The 18398-nt window shown below is 45.8% G+C and overlaps 1 protein-coding gene across 1 annotated transcript; it reads left to right on the top strand.

Annotated features, from left to right (window-relative positions):
- Nucleotides 1–13050: 13050 nt before the first annotated feature.
- Nucleotides 13051–16681, top strand: IRF2BPL (interferon regulatory factor 2 binding protein like). The gene has a single exon (XM_067296857.1). It carries the CDS (start codon nucleotides 13705–13707, stop codon nucleotides 15940–15942), a length of 2238 nt encoding a protein of 745 aa, XP_067152958.1. The 5' UTR covers nucleotides 13051–13704; the 3' UTR covers nucleotides 15943–16681.
- The last annotated feature ends 1717 nt before the right edge of the window (nucleotides 16682–18398 follow it).

Genomic DNA, 18398 nt, shown 5'->3' with positions numbered 1-18398 from the left:
TTTAACAAGCCTATCTGGACCCCAAGTTTTCCTTGGTCTTTCTTCAAAGGGTTGACCAGAGTTTATGCTACTTAGTCTGTGAACCATAATAATAATAAATGAGGAAGATAGTTGGGATTTATATAGTTTTATATTTAATATGGGGTATTTCTGGAAGGAGTCTGTAAGTAGGGACTGTTGCCCAGACCCCAAGCTTTGGCCAAGCTGTTCTTGGCAGGCCTCAGAAGAGGGTGGTGAAAATGCAGCTTTAAGCCATCCTTGCATCATCCTGGGGTTGTCTCCCTGCCAGCATGGTCCCTAGCGTAAACTGTAACACCATCAAAGCTACTGTATTTTGCACTAGCTACTACTGGACCCAAGAAACTAGTCCAGTACCTGGGGATACATGAGAAACAGGTGTTAGCCATTTGTTTTAGCCATTTCTGAATTATGTCTTTCACTAGGACTTAGGAAATGAAGAGACATAGCTGTCACTAGAGTGGCTGCAAACCAGCTTAAAGCTTCTTCATATCTGCACTGATTGATCCCCAAGCAGCTGGCTGAGCTGCCTTGCAGACTCTGTTGTACTGATAATGTGGCACAAAACAGCTTTCAAGGTCTGGAGGATCTGGCCCAAATGACTGTGTGTGCCTATGCAGATGTATATGATGTCAGTGAATGTCCCCAGTTGCCGCAGAGGTCACTTTATCTGAGATTTTTCACTTGCTTCAGAATAAAGCAACCTCGGGAATGTAATGAAGGAAATGATGTCTGAAATTTATTTTCTAACATCCATAAATTGCAGCACCAAGCTAGAGGGAGAGCATTCACAATCCCTCTCTGCCCTCTTGGATATGATCCTGATTGTAGCTCTGCAATAATCAGCAGACATCAGTGTCTGCTACAACCGAATATTTTTAGTATCTAATTGGCACTTAGATACCAATGTGATGTGAAATTTAGAAATAACTAAAGCAGATAAATATTGCTTCTTCTTTTCCTATGTGTGTGCATCTGTATCATCTGTGTGAAGCTGTGTATTAATGCACTGGAGAAAAATTGCCTGTTTTTAATACGTATACGCATGTCTGTGCAGAGAATTTGCTTCATTCAAAGCTGCAGTAATGTATAGAAGGGATCTTTTTTTTTCTTTGTACTGTGAACATCTAGATCAAATTCCTGAAGTATTATTTGTGCAAAAGCTGTGAATGCTCCCAGCTTGCAAATGAAGTCAAACCCTTGTTAATGTTTACAGTAAAACAGCTGTTCTCAGCATTTCTCTGTGAGCCTCCGATACTTTAGCTCTACCGTACTCAGCCTTACATCATAGCAGCTGCAATAATAAGAGACTGAGAGAGGTCAGAAGCAGCCAGTCCTGCTAAACCACACCTTTGTTTAAAAGAGATTTTGGATTGTAAAATGTCTCAACTGCTAAATTTTTCAGCCTGACTGGACTCCATACATGGGCTAGGTCTTCAAAGACGGAGCTCACCAAAAGCACACAGGCAGTGCCAGCACAGAGTAAATCAGAACACAGACTCTTTATACATTTTCCTGGGAAACATTCTATAGATCCAGACTGGGAAATGTTCCAAGGTTTCACAGAACTAAAGATAACAGTAATAAAAAATGGACTAGAGCACACTGACTTTTAAAAGGAATAGCTGAGCCTATTATATTTGCATGGCAAAGCTTTGGTAATTTGTGTGGCAAGACTTTGCTAATTTACACTAATAACAGTAGGATCCCTACAAATTACTGAATTTTATCAATTAGCAGGTATGTAAACAAACAAAATTTTAAGAAAAAAAGCATCGACATGTAGGTTGCTTTCCAGACTATAATTTCTTTGTAATTATTTGTGATCACTCATAATGAAATAATAAATGTAATTGCATATATTTTGTAAAAATAATTAGATGTTAACAGAATGAAATATAGATATAGTACTCCACTGTTCAATCTCTTTTTGAGGAGACAGAGACCATCATTTTTGTGCTAGTTATGAAGCATAGGGTCTACTGGGGTTCTGCAGTGTCTGCTTTGTAGAAACACGTGAAAAATAGGAGTTTAATGTCAATTTAAGAACATTTTTATTATTCGATGTTCCAAATGTGATTTACTGAAACCTTTTCTTCTTCTGAGTAGTGATGGAAGATAGGTGTTTTTTAGCGCATAACAGAAAATGTGTTCATTACTGATTTATTACATTACCTTGGAACTGGATAAAATTTGTCATTTTTATTTTACTGAAAATGGAAATTTGAAAATTGAAGTAGGAAGAAAGTAAGATTTGATGGCTGAAAAGTTTCCAACTAGATTTATAGCTCCTTTTTTCTATATACAAAGGGTTATTTTAGCTGCACTTTCACGGTTAAAATCAAGTAGAAACATTGCAGTCATTTGCCGAATGCTAGCTATGAGACCTTTTAAATCCTCAGTGACTAAGGAACAGCAACCTTTGCTGCTCTTGTGGTTCGCAGGTGATGTCACGAGCTGTCAGATGATATCACAGATATCCTACGTTGTGACAATAGGCTGGTGCAGAGAAGGCTGTCACGCTTGGAATGCGCACAGAGCTTAACAGATTCCAACAGCATGATTGCATCAAAATGACTTAGAAAGAAATCCCAAATGTGCCTTCCAATGAAAAAAGAGAAGGAAGGGTAAAGCAATAGAGACCAAGGAAGAGACAGTAGAATTTGTAGATTCCTGTGATACAGAGACTTTCAGAAAAACAGTGCATGTTGGAAATTATTGGCTCTAAATTGTAATAAATTGGACAATAGTTTCAGTTTTGAGTGGTGAATTATTTGCCTTGAAATAATTCTTTGAGATCCTAATGGTGTCAGGGCTTAGTTGTGTGAGGCACGGACTAGCACAGTGAAATACGTACCCTTTCTTGAGGAGCAGATAGGCTAAACGTACAAGGACTAGACAAAGGAAAGAATGTGGGATGGAATATTCAGGCAAATTGTTCAGAGTAGTCATAGGTACATATGGTAGCTCTGTACTTTTATCCCCCAAAACGTGTAGTGGCTGTGAGAGAACAATTGCCAAAAAATAAAGCAGGTTTATCTACTTTTATATATATATCTATACATATTTATGTAGAGTATGTATACACAATGTAACACTGAGTACTTTCAAAGGATGCACAAATATTTAATGACATAAAGCTTTTGTAACTACACACCCAAGCTAAATTTTACTTAGCAGTGTCCATTTTTCTTGGGTTTCACCACTGTGTTCACAGCATGATCAATTTGTTTCTCCTGGCATAAATTGTCACCTGAACCCCTGAATAAAAATACAGCTTCTACTCCGTCATATTGCAAGAATATATTCTAACTCTCTCACTCTAGGTACAAATGTATCTGTCATGTTTGAAAGAGTAACAGTTAAATACATGTTTCTGCTGTCAGAATTTCAGCAGTTAAACCCTAAATAATATCTATAAGATTAAGATCCAAGAACCTTAGAAGAAATCTATACACAGTTATCTTTCCACACTTCGTCTCTATACCCTGTCACAGACTATGAAAGAAAGAAAATGTAAGAAGTGTTCTACTATGTATGTTTATCTCATTATCTCCATTTTCAGGTAAGTGGAGCAAACAGGTTCACCATAGCAGATTTGTAACAAAGTAATACACATTCCTCTATGCTAGAGGAATGAAGAAGCAGGATTGAGCCTGGAATGGGGGCAGAGAGGCAGAGACTGGAGTGTTTTTTAAAAAGAGTTTTCTGAATAATCAGGAAATCCAGTGAGACAAACAGAATGTGTAGAGAGCAAGCCAGAATTATCAAATTACCATGACAACCGTAGGCAAGAACCCAGAGAGAATCAGGTAAAGAAATTACAGTAGAATTACAGTTAACTTCATATTTATTTATTAAAGAAAAAAAAACCTAAGCAGTCAGAAAGAAATATTTCCTTTGGCCTAGCTCGGTCTGGTGCAAAGGCTTGTGAAATACAGCCTTGTTTGCAATTATGAAATTGCCTTGCAAATATATACAAGTAGCTTTTATCTAGATTTACATATGCATATTGTTTTAACCAGCAGAATTAAATGTCAGATATGAAACTCAGAATCACAGATGCCTTCATCTGTTTGAAAATAGCAGCTAAAATTGAATTCATAAAAGGTAAAATGGTGTATGTGTGTGCATGTATATGTGTATTTGTGTTATTTCTGAAACAATCTCCCTTGTATGTTTTTCAAAAGATCACTTTCTTCATTCAAACCTTAGCTTGATAGATTCTCATGCAAAAAGCTTTTAAACAATGAATCCACTAAATAATAAGTGAAACTAAAGTGAAGTGAAACTAAAATAAGTAAGATTGATGGTACTTATTTGAAAAAGCTACAGATTACCATCAACTGGTTAACCAGCTTATCTGTCAAATTTGGGTTGAAAGCTTGTGGGGCAGAGATTCACTTCCTTCTGTCTTTTCAGTTTTAACATGCTATTTCATATAATACAATTCTCATATATTGGAAGGATAAAAGTATATGGTTTTTCGAGGGCAGAAACCCATACTTAGAGAAGGATGGGGAGGGGAAATTTGTTCATTTGGGGGGTTGTTGATTTTTTCCTCAGTTTTAAGCAAAGCCCTCAAAACTGATAACATTCCAGTCTTTAAACAAAATTCCCCATGTTTGATCTTTCTTGTTTTATGCCACTATATGCATGCATGTTGCTTTTATATATGCTCTGTAACCACAGCTATATTCTCATATTGATCTTTCTAAATGGTGCACCAGAGTTACGGCGGGGTCTGGGAGAGGAACGATCCAGCCTATTGTTCCCGCTATGATGTCATGCTCAGGCTTTGCCTTGTTTGAACAGAATTCAGGTTGCTGAACTGCAGCAAGATGTCTTTAGGGAACCCAAATTTATTGTTGTAGCAGAAACAGAAAAAAAATAGCTTGTAAAAAAGAATGCGTAGTAAAATAGGTGTAAAATCTGGCTAAAATATTTGCCACCTGTATCTTTATCTGTGTCTTCAGAAGTAGATATGCACACTCATTTATACACACACTCAAACTGTGCATCACTCACGGCTGTGTTTATTTTAATCTTGGGAACAAGGACGAGCAGAGATTCACTCTCAGGACTCGCATTGTCACCAAGATCTCTTTTAAACATGCAGTTTTATATCACATTGTTCATTCTTTTTACCCACATTAACCACACATGGAGTCCACATAATGGGTCTAATCCTGCTAGCTGTCCAGTGATGTTAATGAGAGTTAAAGGCATTTGGCATGTTACAAGATCCAGTGGTAAATTAATTCTTTTCCACCAACATCTGAAAACTATATGTGGGGATACTGAGGGGAAGAAAGGGGGCGGCCGTTTAATGATGTTGGGAGATCCTGAACTGGAAGAGAATTCTGAAGGGACGGAGTGGGGAGAAGGTCTTTCCCCCTCCTCCTCCTCCTCTTCCTCCTCCCTGCCTGCCTGTCTGCCTCCCTCCTGGTGTTAAAAAAAATTCCCAAGGCCAGTGCTTCCCAAATAGGAACAGTTGGCAGGTATGTGTTAATCTTGTTCCCAGCACTTTGGAGGAGCCATGCACGGAGCCTCGCCCTGTCTTTTCAAACCAGCGCTTCCTGTCCTTCAAGAGTTAACCTTTTCTAGAACATTTATTTCACCATCTCAGGGGAAAAAAAAGAAAAAAAACCCACCCTGCAGAGCTGAGAGGCTGCAGATCACAAGGCCATTCTGATAGCCTCCTGTCCCCATGGCAACAGCAACGGCATTTATCAGTTCCTTATGAGAGCAGGCACAGCAAATCTGCATTGCACATGGCAGCCTTCCAGCCTTTCAAATGAAAGAGCACTTTGAACTGCTGCCAAGTGTGGAAGGAGCAGAGCTGTCAGGACTGCTTAATGCTGGCAGTTTGTACTTGGGAGCCTTTCAGTTCCCAGAATCCTTCAGCTATGGCAGCCTGCCAGGTACTTAGCGGAAGCTAAAAACTAACCCCCAGACCATTCACTGCAGTGCACTCAAAATTTTCCACATGTACCATGTCACAAGTGCAGACTGTACAATGAAAGCAAACGCCTTCTGCTTGGGATTCTAATTTTATTAATAATCTAGGAAAAAGCAATCACAGATTAGTTGGCTGACAGCAGTACAGTATAGCCACTGTTTATAACTCTGCGTGTGTGTGTCAAATGTGTATTTCATCCTTCAGAAATAGAATCAGCTCTGACAACAGGGGCTGCACAACCCAAATTTTGCATGCAGTACAAGAGTAGGGAGATCAGTGTTAGCAGAAAAGAAAGTGTGGTAATTTACAGTGAAGCATTTTTTTTAGCAATCATCATCATACATAACAGCAAGACATGAAGTAGAAAAAGGAGTAGATATTGCTGACTGATAAATATTTTCTGCCCTTACCCTCTGCATTTTGCTGACATTGTGAAAATCTCGGAAACTGGCTGATAAATGTAGCAGAGATGCATGGCTCTTGGTGGGTTTCCTTTCAATGGAGAGTTTTCATGTGAACTTTTTATTGTTTTGCATTACCCAAAGCACAAGGGCTTCTACTGGCAGAGGAAACAAATTGGCACAGTTCTGCTTTTTTTTTTTTTAATCTGCACTGAGATCAAGGGCAAGGGCTTCATTTTCCAGCACTAGTCATAAGCCTTTAGCACAAATAGAATGAAAATTGTCTGTCGTTCAGGCAGTTGGACAGGGTTCAGGAAAACTATGTCTGGCACTAATTCCAAAGGGAAGGTTTGGTTCAATACAGCATCATTAATTTCAGTAAACTGTTTTCACTAGTCTATCCCACTGTTCAAGAGCTGTTTATTATATTTTACTAAATAATATCTTCTGGAGTACAGAGTAATGAAAAATACCTTATATAAGAGATATATATGTATGTATACTCTCACACATGTGTTTACATAGAAATGGATACAGTATACATGCAAGTACATATGGACACATTTTTTAACTTTTCCTTTCTTGTTTTTCTTAAAAGATTGCTTGTTTCTTACCTTGCCTTCCCATTACAAAACACATTTATAGTGCCAAATATAAAATAGTAAAAATAGCCCAGAAGGAGAAAGAGAGAGATGAAAAAACCCTGGAGCAAAGACAGTCTCCACAAATTTGTGAGTTTCACCACAAAACAAGGAAATGTAATGTCTCTTTTTCAGCTTGCAGCTCTCTTTGGCTGCTGCTTGAAGACTTGACTTAATTCACCCAAGCAGTAGTGTCTAAAAGTAATACACCAAGACAGTTAATTTTGGCACTTAGTCTCCCTTAGGAATTTTACCAACAGTCTTTGAAAAGAAAGTAAATGATCTTTTTTCCTCTCTGTTTCCCCCCATAGCTCATCTTGATATGTCCTAATAAAAGAACTGCCTTCCCCCTCCCTTCTATTCTCACCCTCGTCCTGTGTCCATAACATCCTTCTTTCAGTAACAGTATTAATCAGCATTTGTAACGTGGTCTTGGAGAAAAAGTGGTTTAATTCTTTCACATGGCCTAGTTACAGAGGAAAAAGAGGTCAGAGCATCTGAAATAAGATAGTGCAGTTTCTCTTCTTTTCTCTTTCTTCTTCCTTCCTTCCTTTCTCTTCCTTCCTTTCTCTCTTCCTTCCTTTCTCTCTTTCTTTCTTTCTCTCTCTCTCTTTCTTTTCCTTTTTTTAATTTGGCTTTCCCCCCTCCTCCTTCCCACCTCCCCCATTTTTTTGGAAAACACAGTAAAGTTTTGTTCAGTTCTCAAGTGTTATTAATCACTGGTGGAGGCCAAAAGCAGGGATATTTTTCTTGGCAGCACGTTTTGATAAACAATCTGTGTATGGGGTGAAGCGAGGGGGGAGCCTGTCTTGCTGGTAACTAAGCTAATGTTTGGCAGATTCTTAACTGTCACGAAAGTGCAAGTGGCTCTCAGTGGGAATAGCCTTAAAAAATGTACCGATTCAGTTGATTCATTATTGTTGATTGTTTACTACATCCACAGGATGTAAGACGAAAACAGTCCAGGGATAAAGCAAAAATAACAACAGCGGAGGACCCAGCCTCTGCGTATCCAGCATTAAACGTACTATCCAGTCACTTAGTCCCTTGCGGAGCAAGCAGAATTAATCATAGGTGTCTTATTTTGCACTGTAAGATTTGGCAAAGGTTAGCGTACGGAAATCTGGGCTCTCAGACGAGTTTTAAAACCGTAAAGACAGCTGTACGAAAATCGGTTAGGGGTGGGTCTCAAAGAGAAGCCATAACTTCCCGGGGCAGAAATGAGAGATCTGTGTGGTCATGAGGCTGCAAAGTTGTCTGGGCTGTGCACGGGGCTCGGAGCCTGGCACCCTCCGCGGCAGCCGGGCTCCCGGGCGCGGCGACCTGCGGCGGCGGCGTGCCCGGGGCAGGCGAGGGTCGTGCTGCGTGCTCTAGCGCAGAAAGGAGTGGAAAGGAGAGATGCGGACAGTAAAAACAGAGAACAGGACAGGGAAACGTCAGTTAAGAAATGTGTCAGTGCTACAGGTTAAAGAAAGAAAAAAAAAAGGGGGGGGGAAGGAAGGAAGAATTCCTAGGTGGGAAAGCGATAGGTTCTTCACCCGTCATCACGACTCAATACCTGAAGAATGTTAGGGGAAAAAAAGGACTATAATGTTAAGAGAACTGAAATGATAAACAGAAACACTTAATTACACTCCTATTCTTTGTAATTAAGTGTTTTGACACTTCCTGGCAGCTCCTAGTACAAGACAATGCTGTTTAACTTTTAATTTGACAAAATTCTGCACCTCCTTCCTGAAGTGTTTGTGTTTTGATTTCATGAATACATTCCCTTTACCACCAAGTGCTCTGTTCGTTGCTAATCTCTGCATTGTTTTGAAGCCAGTAATTTGATTGTGACGGATTTTATTTTATTTGCTGTACCGAGGTAAATCCATGTAAATCACACTCTCGAGAGTGCTCTTCTTTTTTGGTTCCTGTATTTTTTTCCAGCTGTAGCTTGCTGTTTTCACCACTGAGGAAAGAGCCCTTTCTGCAGGTGAGCGCCTCTAGAAGAACTATCTGCTATGACTGCTGCGCTGATTACGTGCCAAAACTTCATAAAGCGAGCAGGAAGGAGTTAAACGTATTCCCAGGCTGTGAGCATTTAGAGCAAGACCATTCGTTCCCAAACTGCCGAGATCATGGGCTCCTAATTATTACTGCGTGCAAACTTTCGGGCTGTTCTATATTCCGCATAACTGACACTGGACTGCTGATCAATAATAAACACTAGTCCTTCTGCATCGAAATCAATAGTAATCCCAGTATTTTGGAAGCTAATGCACGAGAATGACACGGAACAAAGCCCAGCTGACCTGGGTTGTAGTCAGGCACATATTACATAGGTTTTGTCGTTTCTTCCTTCATGGTGCCTTGCACCCTCTACTTGCCATACCTGCTAGTTGCTCTAAGAAAGGTGCTGGCCAGTTTGTATTTATGCACTCCACGCTTCTTACGATCATCGTTTCCTTTTTTAAAACCCCAGCTTCATCTGCTGTTTTAATGTTACACAGATGTATGTGTGTGTGTGTGTGTGTGTGTGTGTGTGTGCGTGTGTGTGGGTACTTTAAAATAAAGTGGGTAATAGGAAAAAAGGGGAAGGAATTACTGGACGGTAATATTTATCCTAGCACTGAAAGGAAGGAGTTAGTAGATTTTACCTCAGATAGTGAAAATTATATTCCTTGGCCATTGGGACTGCTGACAGGTCGTAAACTTTGGGCAATCTATGCAGAATCCCTAATGTTGCAGCCAAAGTGCTGACTCGCGTTTCTGCGCAAAAAGAAATACGTATGTATCAATTGTTCGCTGCTCCGGCTCGGTCCCTCCTTGCACTCCCCTCCCTCTTATTAAACAAGCTACTGTCTGTTTTTTCTTATGTTGTTTTTTGTTTGCTTGCTTCTTTCTTTCATTTAGACAGATCAGGCACCTGAATGGTTTCATTGTTTGGGCTTCCTCTTTTCCTCCTCCAAACGTAATTTTAATTCCTGGATTATTTCAGAGCTAAATAAACACCAGACATGTTTAGTATAAATCCCGCAAGACTGGTCTGGATTGCTCCTGCCCTGCCATTCGCATGGTAAAGGACAGGAAAGACGGAAGGTGAGCAGAAAGGCACACTGCTACCCTTGCAGGAAGAGCGCTGCCATAGATTTTAGCTTTGTTACATTGCCACCGTTCAATCTATTTTCCCCTAACAGATTAGATTGATACTGACAACTCGTTCCCTGTGAAGGTGCCACAGCGTGGCATTTATTTGCATTTACATTGCAGTTCTCTTCATCAATCAGCTTTTCAGAGATCACCAGTGCTGCTAGCCATATCGTTGCTATGCTGACACTTCATCCTTAAGTGCCGCTTGCGTAATGGTACAGAACGTGCCCATGACCAAAGTTTAAATCAAGGTTTAATCATTACGGAAAAACAAACATATTTCCACGACTATGTATCCTTCAAGTAAAAGTAAAGGCAGTTTGGTCGGGTCACAGATGCTAATCTCTGCTTTTTTTCTATTCACAAACTATGAAGGGAGTTGACAGCACCTGTAAATGGTTTTCTGAGGCTAGATTATATCTAAGGTGATTATTATTTACACCCACTATAAAGACTGCTCTTGTGAGCCAAGAAGTCTGTCTGTTACTGTGAGGTGAGCGTTACCAAAAAAGGGCTTTCTTGCAGGAGGATTCAGTGGAGCGAGGAGCCAGGGTAAGGGGCGGTTCAAGCACAGAGAGTGCCTTGTCATTTGTTGGGTTTGTACAAGCCGGGGATTGAAATACAGTCGGGATATTCTGCAGTTCTGTATTTCCAGACACTCAGGATGAAGGGGAAAGCCTCAGCTCTATCAACCTGAGTTTTTTAAGCAGGGGCTGACCTTTCCCCAGAGCCCAGTTCTGCTTCTCATATGAAGATCAACACAGGGCAGTAAAAGGAGAGGAGCTGACCTTCTGGTATGAATCAGAGCGAACACATGCTTGTTTAGTCAAGTGAAGTCATATTAATGTAGAAATCCTACAGCCATCATTAAATCACTATGGCTGGAAGCAAAGACTTTTACTTTAACCAGCTTTCATCTGCCTTACTAGAAGCTTGCTTCTGTGAAGCATCTGTAATGTCCACAGTTTAGGTGTGAAATTTATAAGTGTGAAATACAGTCTACTTTAGCTCATCTTCTTCAGCCAATTTGCATATAGGAGATTCAGATATTTCAAAGACTTTTCTATCTCCACCTCCTGCTTCTGCAAGATTCCATAAAAAAAAAGTCACTTTGTCAGAATTGGTTTTCTTACTGTATTTTATCTGCTTCTACCATTTCTGTGACTTCAGTGTATGCATTTCATTAAGCTTTCCTTTTAAAATAATTCAGATCACATACATATCAAATTCGTTTGCCAGCTTTATAGATTATAACTAGACACATATAAAACGTTTTAGACAACTAAAAATGGAAATGAGACGCATTGGCGATATGAAAGGAATGGGATTATTTGAGGAAACAACGTTTAGTCATGTGAGTTTTGAAATGTCATTAACAGAATACAAGGTATCTTTTATACTCAGTGCTAAATCGCTGGAGGGAGTGTGTGTGTACGCATATAGGGGAGATGTGGCACCACGCCATGGAAATCCGAAGTCCCTTTAAAGCGTAGAGGGGGAAACGGTAATGGACATTTTTCGGTGTTTTTAGCAACAAAGGAATCACGAAGAAATACTGAAAGAAAGAAATTTATCCAACATAGCCCAGCTGGAAGAGCCTGCACATTCGCCGAGTGTAACAACATTTTCCCCGGTGAGAGTTGACTCACCGGGCAGTGAGTTACCCTGCGTGAGCCCAAGTATGTGCGAGTGACGCAATGCTGGCTGCAGCGCGCCGAGCAGCCTTGCAGGTCCCCTAGCAATCCAGTCCCGGCAGGGAAAGTTTATTATTCTTTGGAAGTGGACATCAATTTCGGTGTTTGCAAAAACAGAAACCGACTGCAGTGAGAATAAAAATGGGTTGTGCATAGCCCCTCCTATCGAGCATGGGCATCAGCGTGACCGCGGAGGCGGGCGGGGAGCGGGCAACTTTCGGAATTGCGGTCGGGAGAAGAGAGGCTTTGCTTTTCCTTATTTTGTTTTCCTCCTTGTGAAACGAATTCGCTGCTTAATTGCATGAACCGGCGCTGTTTTGAGTAATTTGCCTGTTACCACTGTTATGCAAATGTGAGCAAGCTATTTAAAAGGCGAAATAGAAAAAGCCGTGTATTCTCACAGCGCTGGGGAAATCCTATGTCCCTTTGCATTAGTGAGATGAGATCACACCGATTACTCACCTGCTTGGCCTCCCTTACACCCTTGAGCAACGCACAGCGCTATCTTTCCCAGCCCAACCTTAAACACTCAGCAAACATGGCTGATTTAAACAAATCAAAAGTGGAAGAGCTTCTGATGTAGTCACGGGCTTACTGAAACTGTGTCATTCTGTCACCGGGATCACTGAAAGAGAAACACGAAATCAGATATTAACGTGGGATCCCCCACATGTTTGCCTCAGCCGCCGGCGCGCACGGAAATCCCACCGAAAGCCTCGGTGGCAGGACGCCGCGCAGTTGTCAGGGAGGCTAAACGGAACAATCCGCGGGTTTAAAAAATCCTGAAAACGAGACATTTGAACTTAGAAAGCTCAGCCAGGAAAAAAAATACATTGTGCATGTGCTTCCTGGCCGCGTTTTCGCTTTGGAGAGGCTGCGGCGCGGGCCGGGGAGGAGGGCGAGGGCGCGATCTGGCGTTCAAGTTTCCAAACATAGCCGGCGGCGCGGCCGCCTGCGCGCCCCGCGGTGCCCCGCCGCGCTCCAGCTGCCGGGCGCGGGCGCGCAGCGGAGGGCGCGGGCAGGGCGCCGGGCATGCGCGCCCCGCGCAACAAGTGGGCTCCGCGCCGCCGGGGGGGGAGGGCAGCGAGGGGCGGGCGCTCGGCGCTGACGCGGGCCCCGCCCGGGTGCAGCCGAGCCGAGCCGAGCCGAGCCGAGCCGGGAGCGCGGCGCCGCGCGGAGGAGGGGCGGCGCGGGGGGAGCGCGGCGCGGCGCGGAGGAGGGGGCGCGCAGGCACACGCGGCGGCGCGCAGCATCCCGCGCTCGGACTGCGAGCGGCGGCGAGGATGTGAGTGAGGAGCAGGCGGCGCCGCTCGCCACGCTGCTGCCGCCGCTGCCCCGGGGCCGCTCCCGCACCGCCGGCGCCCAGCGCTCGGGGAAGCCGCCGCCGCCGCCGCTCCCGCGGCCGGACAGCTCCGCGTGGGTGCCCCTCTTTCGCTCGCAGCGGTGGATCAGCACGTAGCGAAGTGCGAGCTCGTAAGGCAGCAGCGGCGGGTGGAAGGTGACCCCCCCATCTTCCTCCGTGCACCCCCGCCTCCTCCCGGAGGAGGAGCAGCGGAGAGCGAGAGCGCAGGGAAACAGAAGCGGCTAGAAGGCGACCCCCACCCCAGCCCCCCGGAGGAGCAGTAGAAGCCGTTCCCCACCCCACCGGGGCAGCAGTGGCAGGACCAGGTAGAAGAAGCCTTCTCCGGCAGCAGGAGTGAGTTAAACGTAGCCGATCCCCCTGCTGAAAGGGGCAACAGGACCAGGTACGGAGAGCCACCCCCGCCTCCACCGCCCGGGGGGGAAGACTCAGCCAGCCCCCTACCCCGCCGGCAGCGGCAGCAGCGGCAGGAGCTCCCCCGGCCACCGTCACCATGTCCGCCGCGCAGGTGTCGTCGTCCCGGAGACAGTCATGCTACCTGTGCGACCTGCCCCGTATGCCCTGGGCCATGATCTGGGACTTCACGGAGCCCGTGTGCCGCGGCTGCGTCAACTACGAGGGCGCCGACCGCATCGAGTTCGTGATCGAGACGGCCCGGCAGCTGAAGCGGGCGCACGGCTGCTTCCAGGACGGCCGCTCCCCGGGCCCCCCGCCGCCGGTCGGCGTCAAGGCAGTGTCGCTCTCCGCCAAGGAAGCCGCGGCGGCGGCGGCGGCGGCCCAGCAGCAGCTCAACCATGTGGACGCCTCCTCCAAGGCAGCCTCGGCGGGGCTGCCCCAGTCCAGCCTGGACCGCTACGGGCTCAGCGCCGCGGCGGCCGAGCAGCGCAGCCGCTTTGAGTACCCGCCGCCGCCGGGCAGCCTGGGCAGCAGCCACGGTGCCCGCCTGCCCAACGGGCTGGGGGGGCCCAACGGCTTCCCCAAGCCGCCTGAGGACGGGCCCCCGGAGCTGAACCGGCAGAGCCCCAACTCCTCGTCCTCCTCGTCCTCCTCCCGCCGCGGGGCGCACGGCGGGCTGGTGTCCGGCCTGCCCCCGGGGGCCGCCGGCGCCCAGATGAACGTGCCCCCCAACCTGCTGCCGCAGACCTTGCTGAACGGGCCGGCCGCCTCCAGCGTGGCGCTGCCGCCGCCGCACGGGGGGCTGAGCGGCCGCGGCGGCGGGGGACCCGCGGCTCCCTCCGCCTCCTCCCAAGGAGGCACCTGCAGCGGCGGCGGCGGCGCCGGGGGAGGCGGCGGCTCGTCCTCCGAGGCCTGCGGCAAGCGGCCGGGCTCGGTGTCCAGCAGTGACCAGGAGCGGGAGCTGAAGGAGAAGCAGCGCAACGCGGAGGCGCTGGCCGAGCTCAGCGAGAGCTTGCGGAACCGGGCCGAGGAGTGGGCCAGCAAGCCCAAAATCGTGCGGGACACGCTGCTCACGCTGGCCGGCTGCACCCCCTACGAGGTGCGCTTCAAGAAGGATCATGCCCTGCTCGGCCGCGTATTTGCCTTTGACGCTGTCTCCAAGCCGGGCATGGACTATGAGCTGAAGCTCTTCATCGAGTACCCGAGCGGCTCCGGCACCGTCTTCTCCAGCGCCTCCGGCGTGGCCAAGCAGATGTACCAGGACTGCATGAAGGACTTCGGCCGCGGCCTCTCCTCGGGCTTTAAGTACCTGGAGTACGAGAAGAAGCACGGCTCCGGCGACTGGCGGCTCCTGGGGGACCTGCTGCCCGAGTCCGTGCGCTTCTTTAAGGAGCTGGTGGGCGCTGACATGCTGCCGCAGCCCTACCTGGACGCCAGCTGCCCCATGCTGCCCACGGCGCTGGTGAGCCTCCCGCGGCCGGGCGCCGGGGCCGGCGGGGCGCAGGGCACGGCCGCCGCCTCTAGGGGACCCGGCGGCGGCGGCGGCGGCGGCGGCGGCGGCGGCGGGGCCATGCGCAAGAGGAAAGCGTCTCCCGAGCCCTCGGACTCGGCCGAGGGGGCTCTGAAGCTCAGCGACGAGCAGCAGCGGCAGCAGTGGATGGCCAGCCAGAGCGAAGCGCTCAAGCTCACCATGTCGGCCGGGGGCTTCGGGGCGGTGCACGGCGGGGGCCCCCCGCCGCCGCCGCCGCCTCCCCTCGGGCCTCACTCCAACCGGACCACGCCGCCCGAGTCCGCCCCCCAGAACGGACAGTCCCCCATGGCCGCGCTCATGTCGGTGGCCGACACGCTGGGCAATGCCCACTCGCCCAAGGACGGCAGCTCGGTGCACTCCACCACGTCCACCCGCAGGAACAGCAGCAGCCCCGTGTCGCCGGCCTCCGTGCCGGGCCAGCGCCGCCTGGCCTCCCGCAACGGGGACATGAACCTGCAAGTGGCCCCTCCTCCCCCCAGCGCCCACCCCGCCATGGACCAAGTGCACCCCCAAAACATTCCGGACTCCCCCATGGCCAACAGCGGGCCCCTGTGCTGCACCATTTGCCACGAACGCTTGGAGGACACCCACTTTGTTCAGTGCCCCTCTGTGCCCAGCCACAAGTTCTGCTTCCCTTGTTCCAGAGAGAGCATCAAGGCCCAAGGGGCGACTGGTGAAGTCTACTGCCCCAGCGGAGAGAAATGCCCCCTAGTAGGTTCCAATGTGCCTTGGGCATTTATGCAGGGCGAGATCGCTACCATTTTAGCTGGGGACGTTAAAGTGAAAAAGGAGAGAGACCCTTGAATAGGAAATCCAATCCCTTCAGACTCCTGAAGATGTAGAATTGTGAATATAACAAACTGCAAAAGTTAGTCTTATGTATAGACATTATTTTCGTCGTATGTTTCTATATTTTGAAACAAAGGTATGTACTCTTCTTCATTTGAAGGATAGAGCTGGTTTTTGTTAAACAGAATATAATATTGTTTGGTTACTACATAATACCTGTTCTCATTTCTTTGGCAGTGTGTTGGCTAGGTACAAAGTTAATAGCCCTTAGCGATTACCTGCTGCTGGTGTGTATTTTTGTAAATGTATGCACTTCTCTGAAAGAAGAAGAAAAACACAGAAAAACACAAAAAAATTTTTTTTTTGCCAAGGCCAGTGTTGATGCCTAAAATTTGCTACAAAAATGGTGACAGCTTATGTTTTACAAGCCCTGAGTGTTAGTCTTTCACTTTATTTCTTTTTGGTTTTGTTTTTTTGTTTGCAAAACGGTGGGGTGGCTCTGGGGGGGAGGGTGTTTTTCGTTGCAAGTTTGTAAGGAAAATGTTTCAGTTTGTTTCTATTGATCTGAACGTTTTTAATCTTCATGTGTTTTTTGTTTTTGCTTTTATTGATGCACGGATGCTTTTGAACAGTAGAGCAAAATGCTGTACATGAAAAACATGCTCTGTTTGTCCTTTATACATTTCTGTAGTTAACAGAACACTGTAATGTGCCTTGGAGCTTAGTAAATTGTAATAAATTCAATTGATATTAATACTTCCTGAGTAGCAAGTTTTATTTTTCTCAGAGCTTAGGCAGCATATGCAAGCCATGTTGCCTTTTTAAAAGTCTCAGTTGTATCGAGAGCCTGCAGTTCGTTGTGATAATTGTGGCACTCGTACGCACACTTTCACATGTATGTAGTAGGATGATGATGTTGATGGTGTTATCAAACTTATCTAAATCTTGGCACTGTGCCTATTTACATTTCACCTTTAATGTTGCAGTAACAGTTGCTGACTAAGCATTTTCTATTTACTGTTTCTGCATCTCATTTCCTCCTCCCTTCACCCTCCCCCCCCCCCAGCTCTTCAGCTGCACACAGTGTTTGCAATACAGGATGCATCCATTGCCTGTGCAATTTAATAAGGCTTGAAATTTGAGATTAAACACTCTTTTGCAAAAAACAGCATCACGTGGTTAATAATTTTAGTTGATTTAAAAAGTGGTTGTTGAAGCTCAGTGTTAATCCTAGACTCTTGATAATTCAGGACTGTAGTTGAGCACAGCACAAAAATGGGTAGTGGGGGCTGACAGCTTCTGTAGCTGGTGTTGCAGCTGGTGGGTAGCTACCTCTTCTGTAGGCATTGGCTTAAGACTGATAAGCTGAGTCGGTGAACAGTTCAGGGGTTGTGTTGTGTTTTCAGGTGGAGGAAGCTGCCTTAAAGCACTGAATTGAAATGCATTCCTTCTGGCAAGGGTCGTCTGTGATTCTTTGTATAATTTACTATATTATATGACATTTGCATTTTCTGGAGATTGGGGAGCCGTGGGATACCTATTAGGTGATCAACAGGCAAAGTAAATACACAGGCTTCACATTGGCTAGAAAATGCAAACAAACCTGGTGTGAACTTTGTGCTTTACAGTGAGGCAAATGGAGGAAAGACAGAAAACCCTAAACAAAAACAGCAGCAGTGCACAAATCCTTTTCAGTTTGATTAATAGAATACAGAGATGTTCTGAATGCAGTAGTGTCATAGGTGATGAGCTCTGGGTTTTACTGAATATTAAGGGTCCATGAAAAAGATCACACTATGATATGAAGAGGTACTTTTAAAAAGTCTAGATGACGTTTGGTATCTGGTTGCTGTTAATAAGACATTTTTGTTTGTATTCCTGGTGGAAAGGATAAACGGAATGGTAGAAGCCTTGTATACTTAGTGTGCACTGGGATCTCTGCTGGCTGGTGCAGGTACAGAGTCCAGCTGTTTTGTGTGTGTGTGAGGGGGGCTTATGTTTTGAGATTCATTATTTGACATCTCTGTATTTGTGATTTCAGATAATGACCTTGTATTTTGTTATTCTGCCAAGTGATACATAGGTACTTTAAAACCTCATAACCTATTGTTCTGATGTAATGAACTTGAGTGAATAATGCACAAAAATAATGTTTTGAGTTAATTATAGGATACAAACTATACTTTTGGAGGAAGATGGATTTGTACTGATCCTATTTTAAATTATTTTTAAACATGCAGTTAACCACACAGCAGTTCTATTTCCAAATCAAGAGAGAGGGGGATTAAAATTGTGGGTTATTGACTGACAGAGCAAAAAAATTCTACACATGGATGAAATTCAACTTTAACCCTAGTAGAGAGAGAAGTAATATTCATGTGTGAATTGCAACTGCCATTAAAATAGAAAAACTGCTGGCTAGTCACAGAAGTGTAAATACCCTGATTTATATAAACAGATCTACTCTTGTA

The sequence above is a fragment of the Apteryx mantelli genome, chromosome 4, assembly GCF_036417845.1.
Source record: "Apteryx mantelli isolate bAptMan1 chromosome 4, bAptMan1.hap1, whole genome shotgun sequence".
NCBI lineage: Eukaryota > Metazoa > Chordata > Aves > Apterygiformes > Apterygidae > Apteryx > Apteryx mantelli.
The sequence above is the reverse complement of the archived record's forward strand: the minus strand, read 5'-3'. Positions and strand labels throughout refer to the sequence as shown.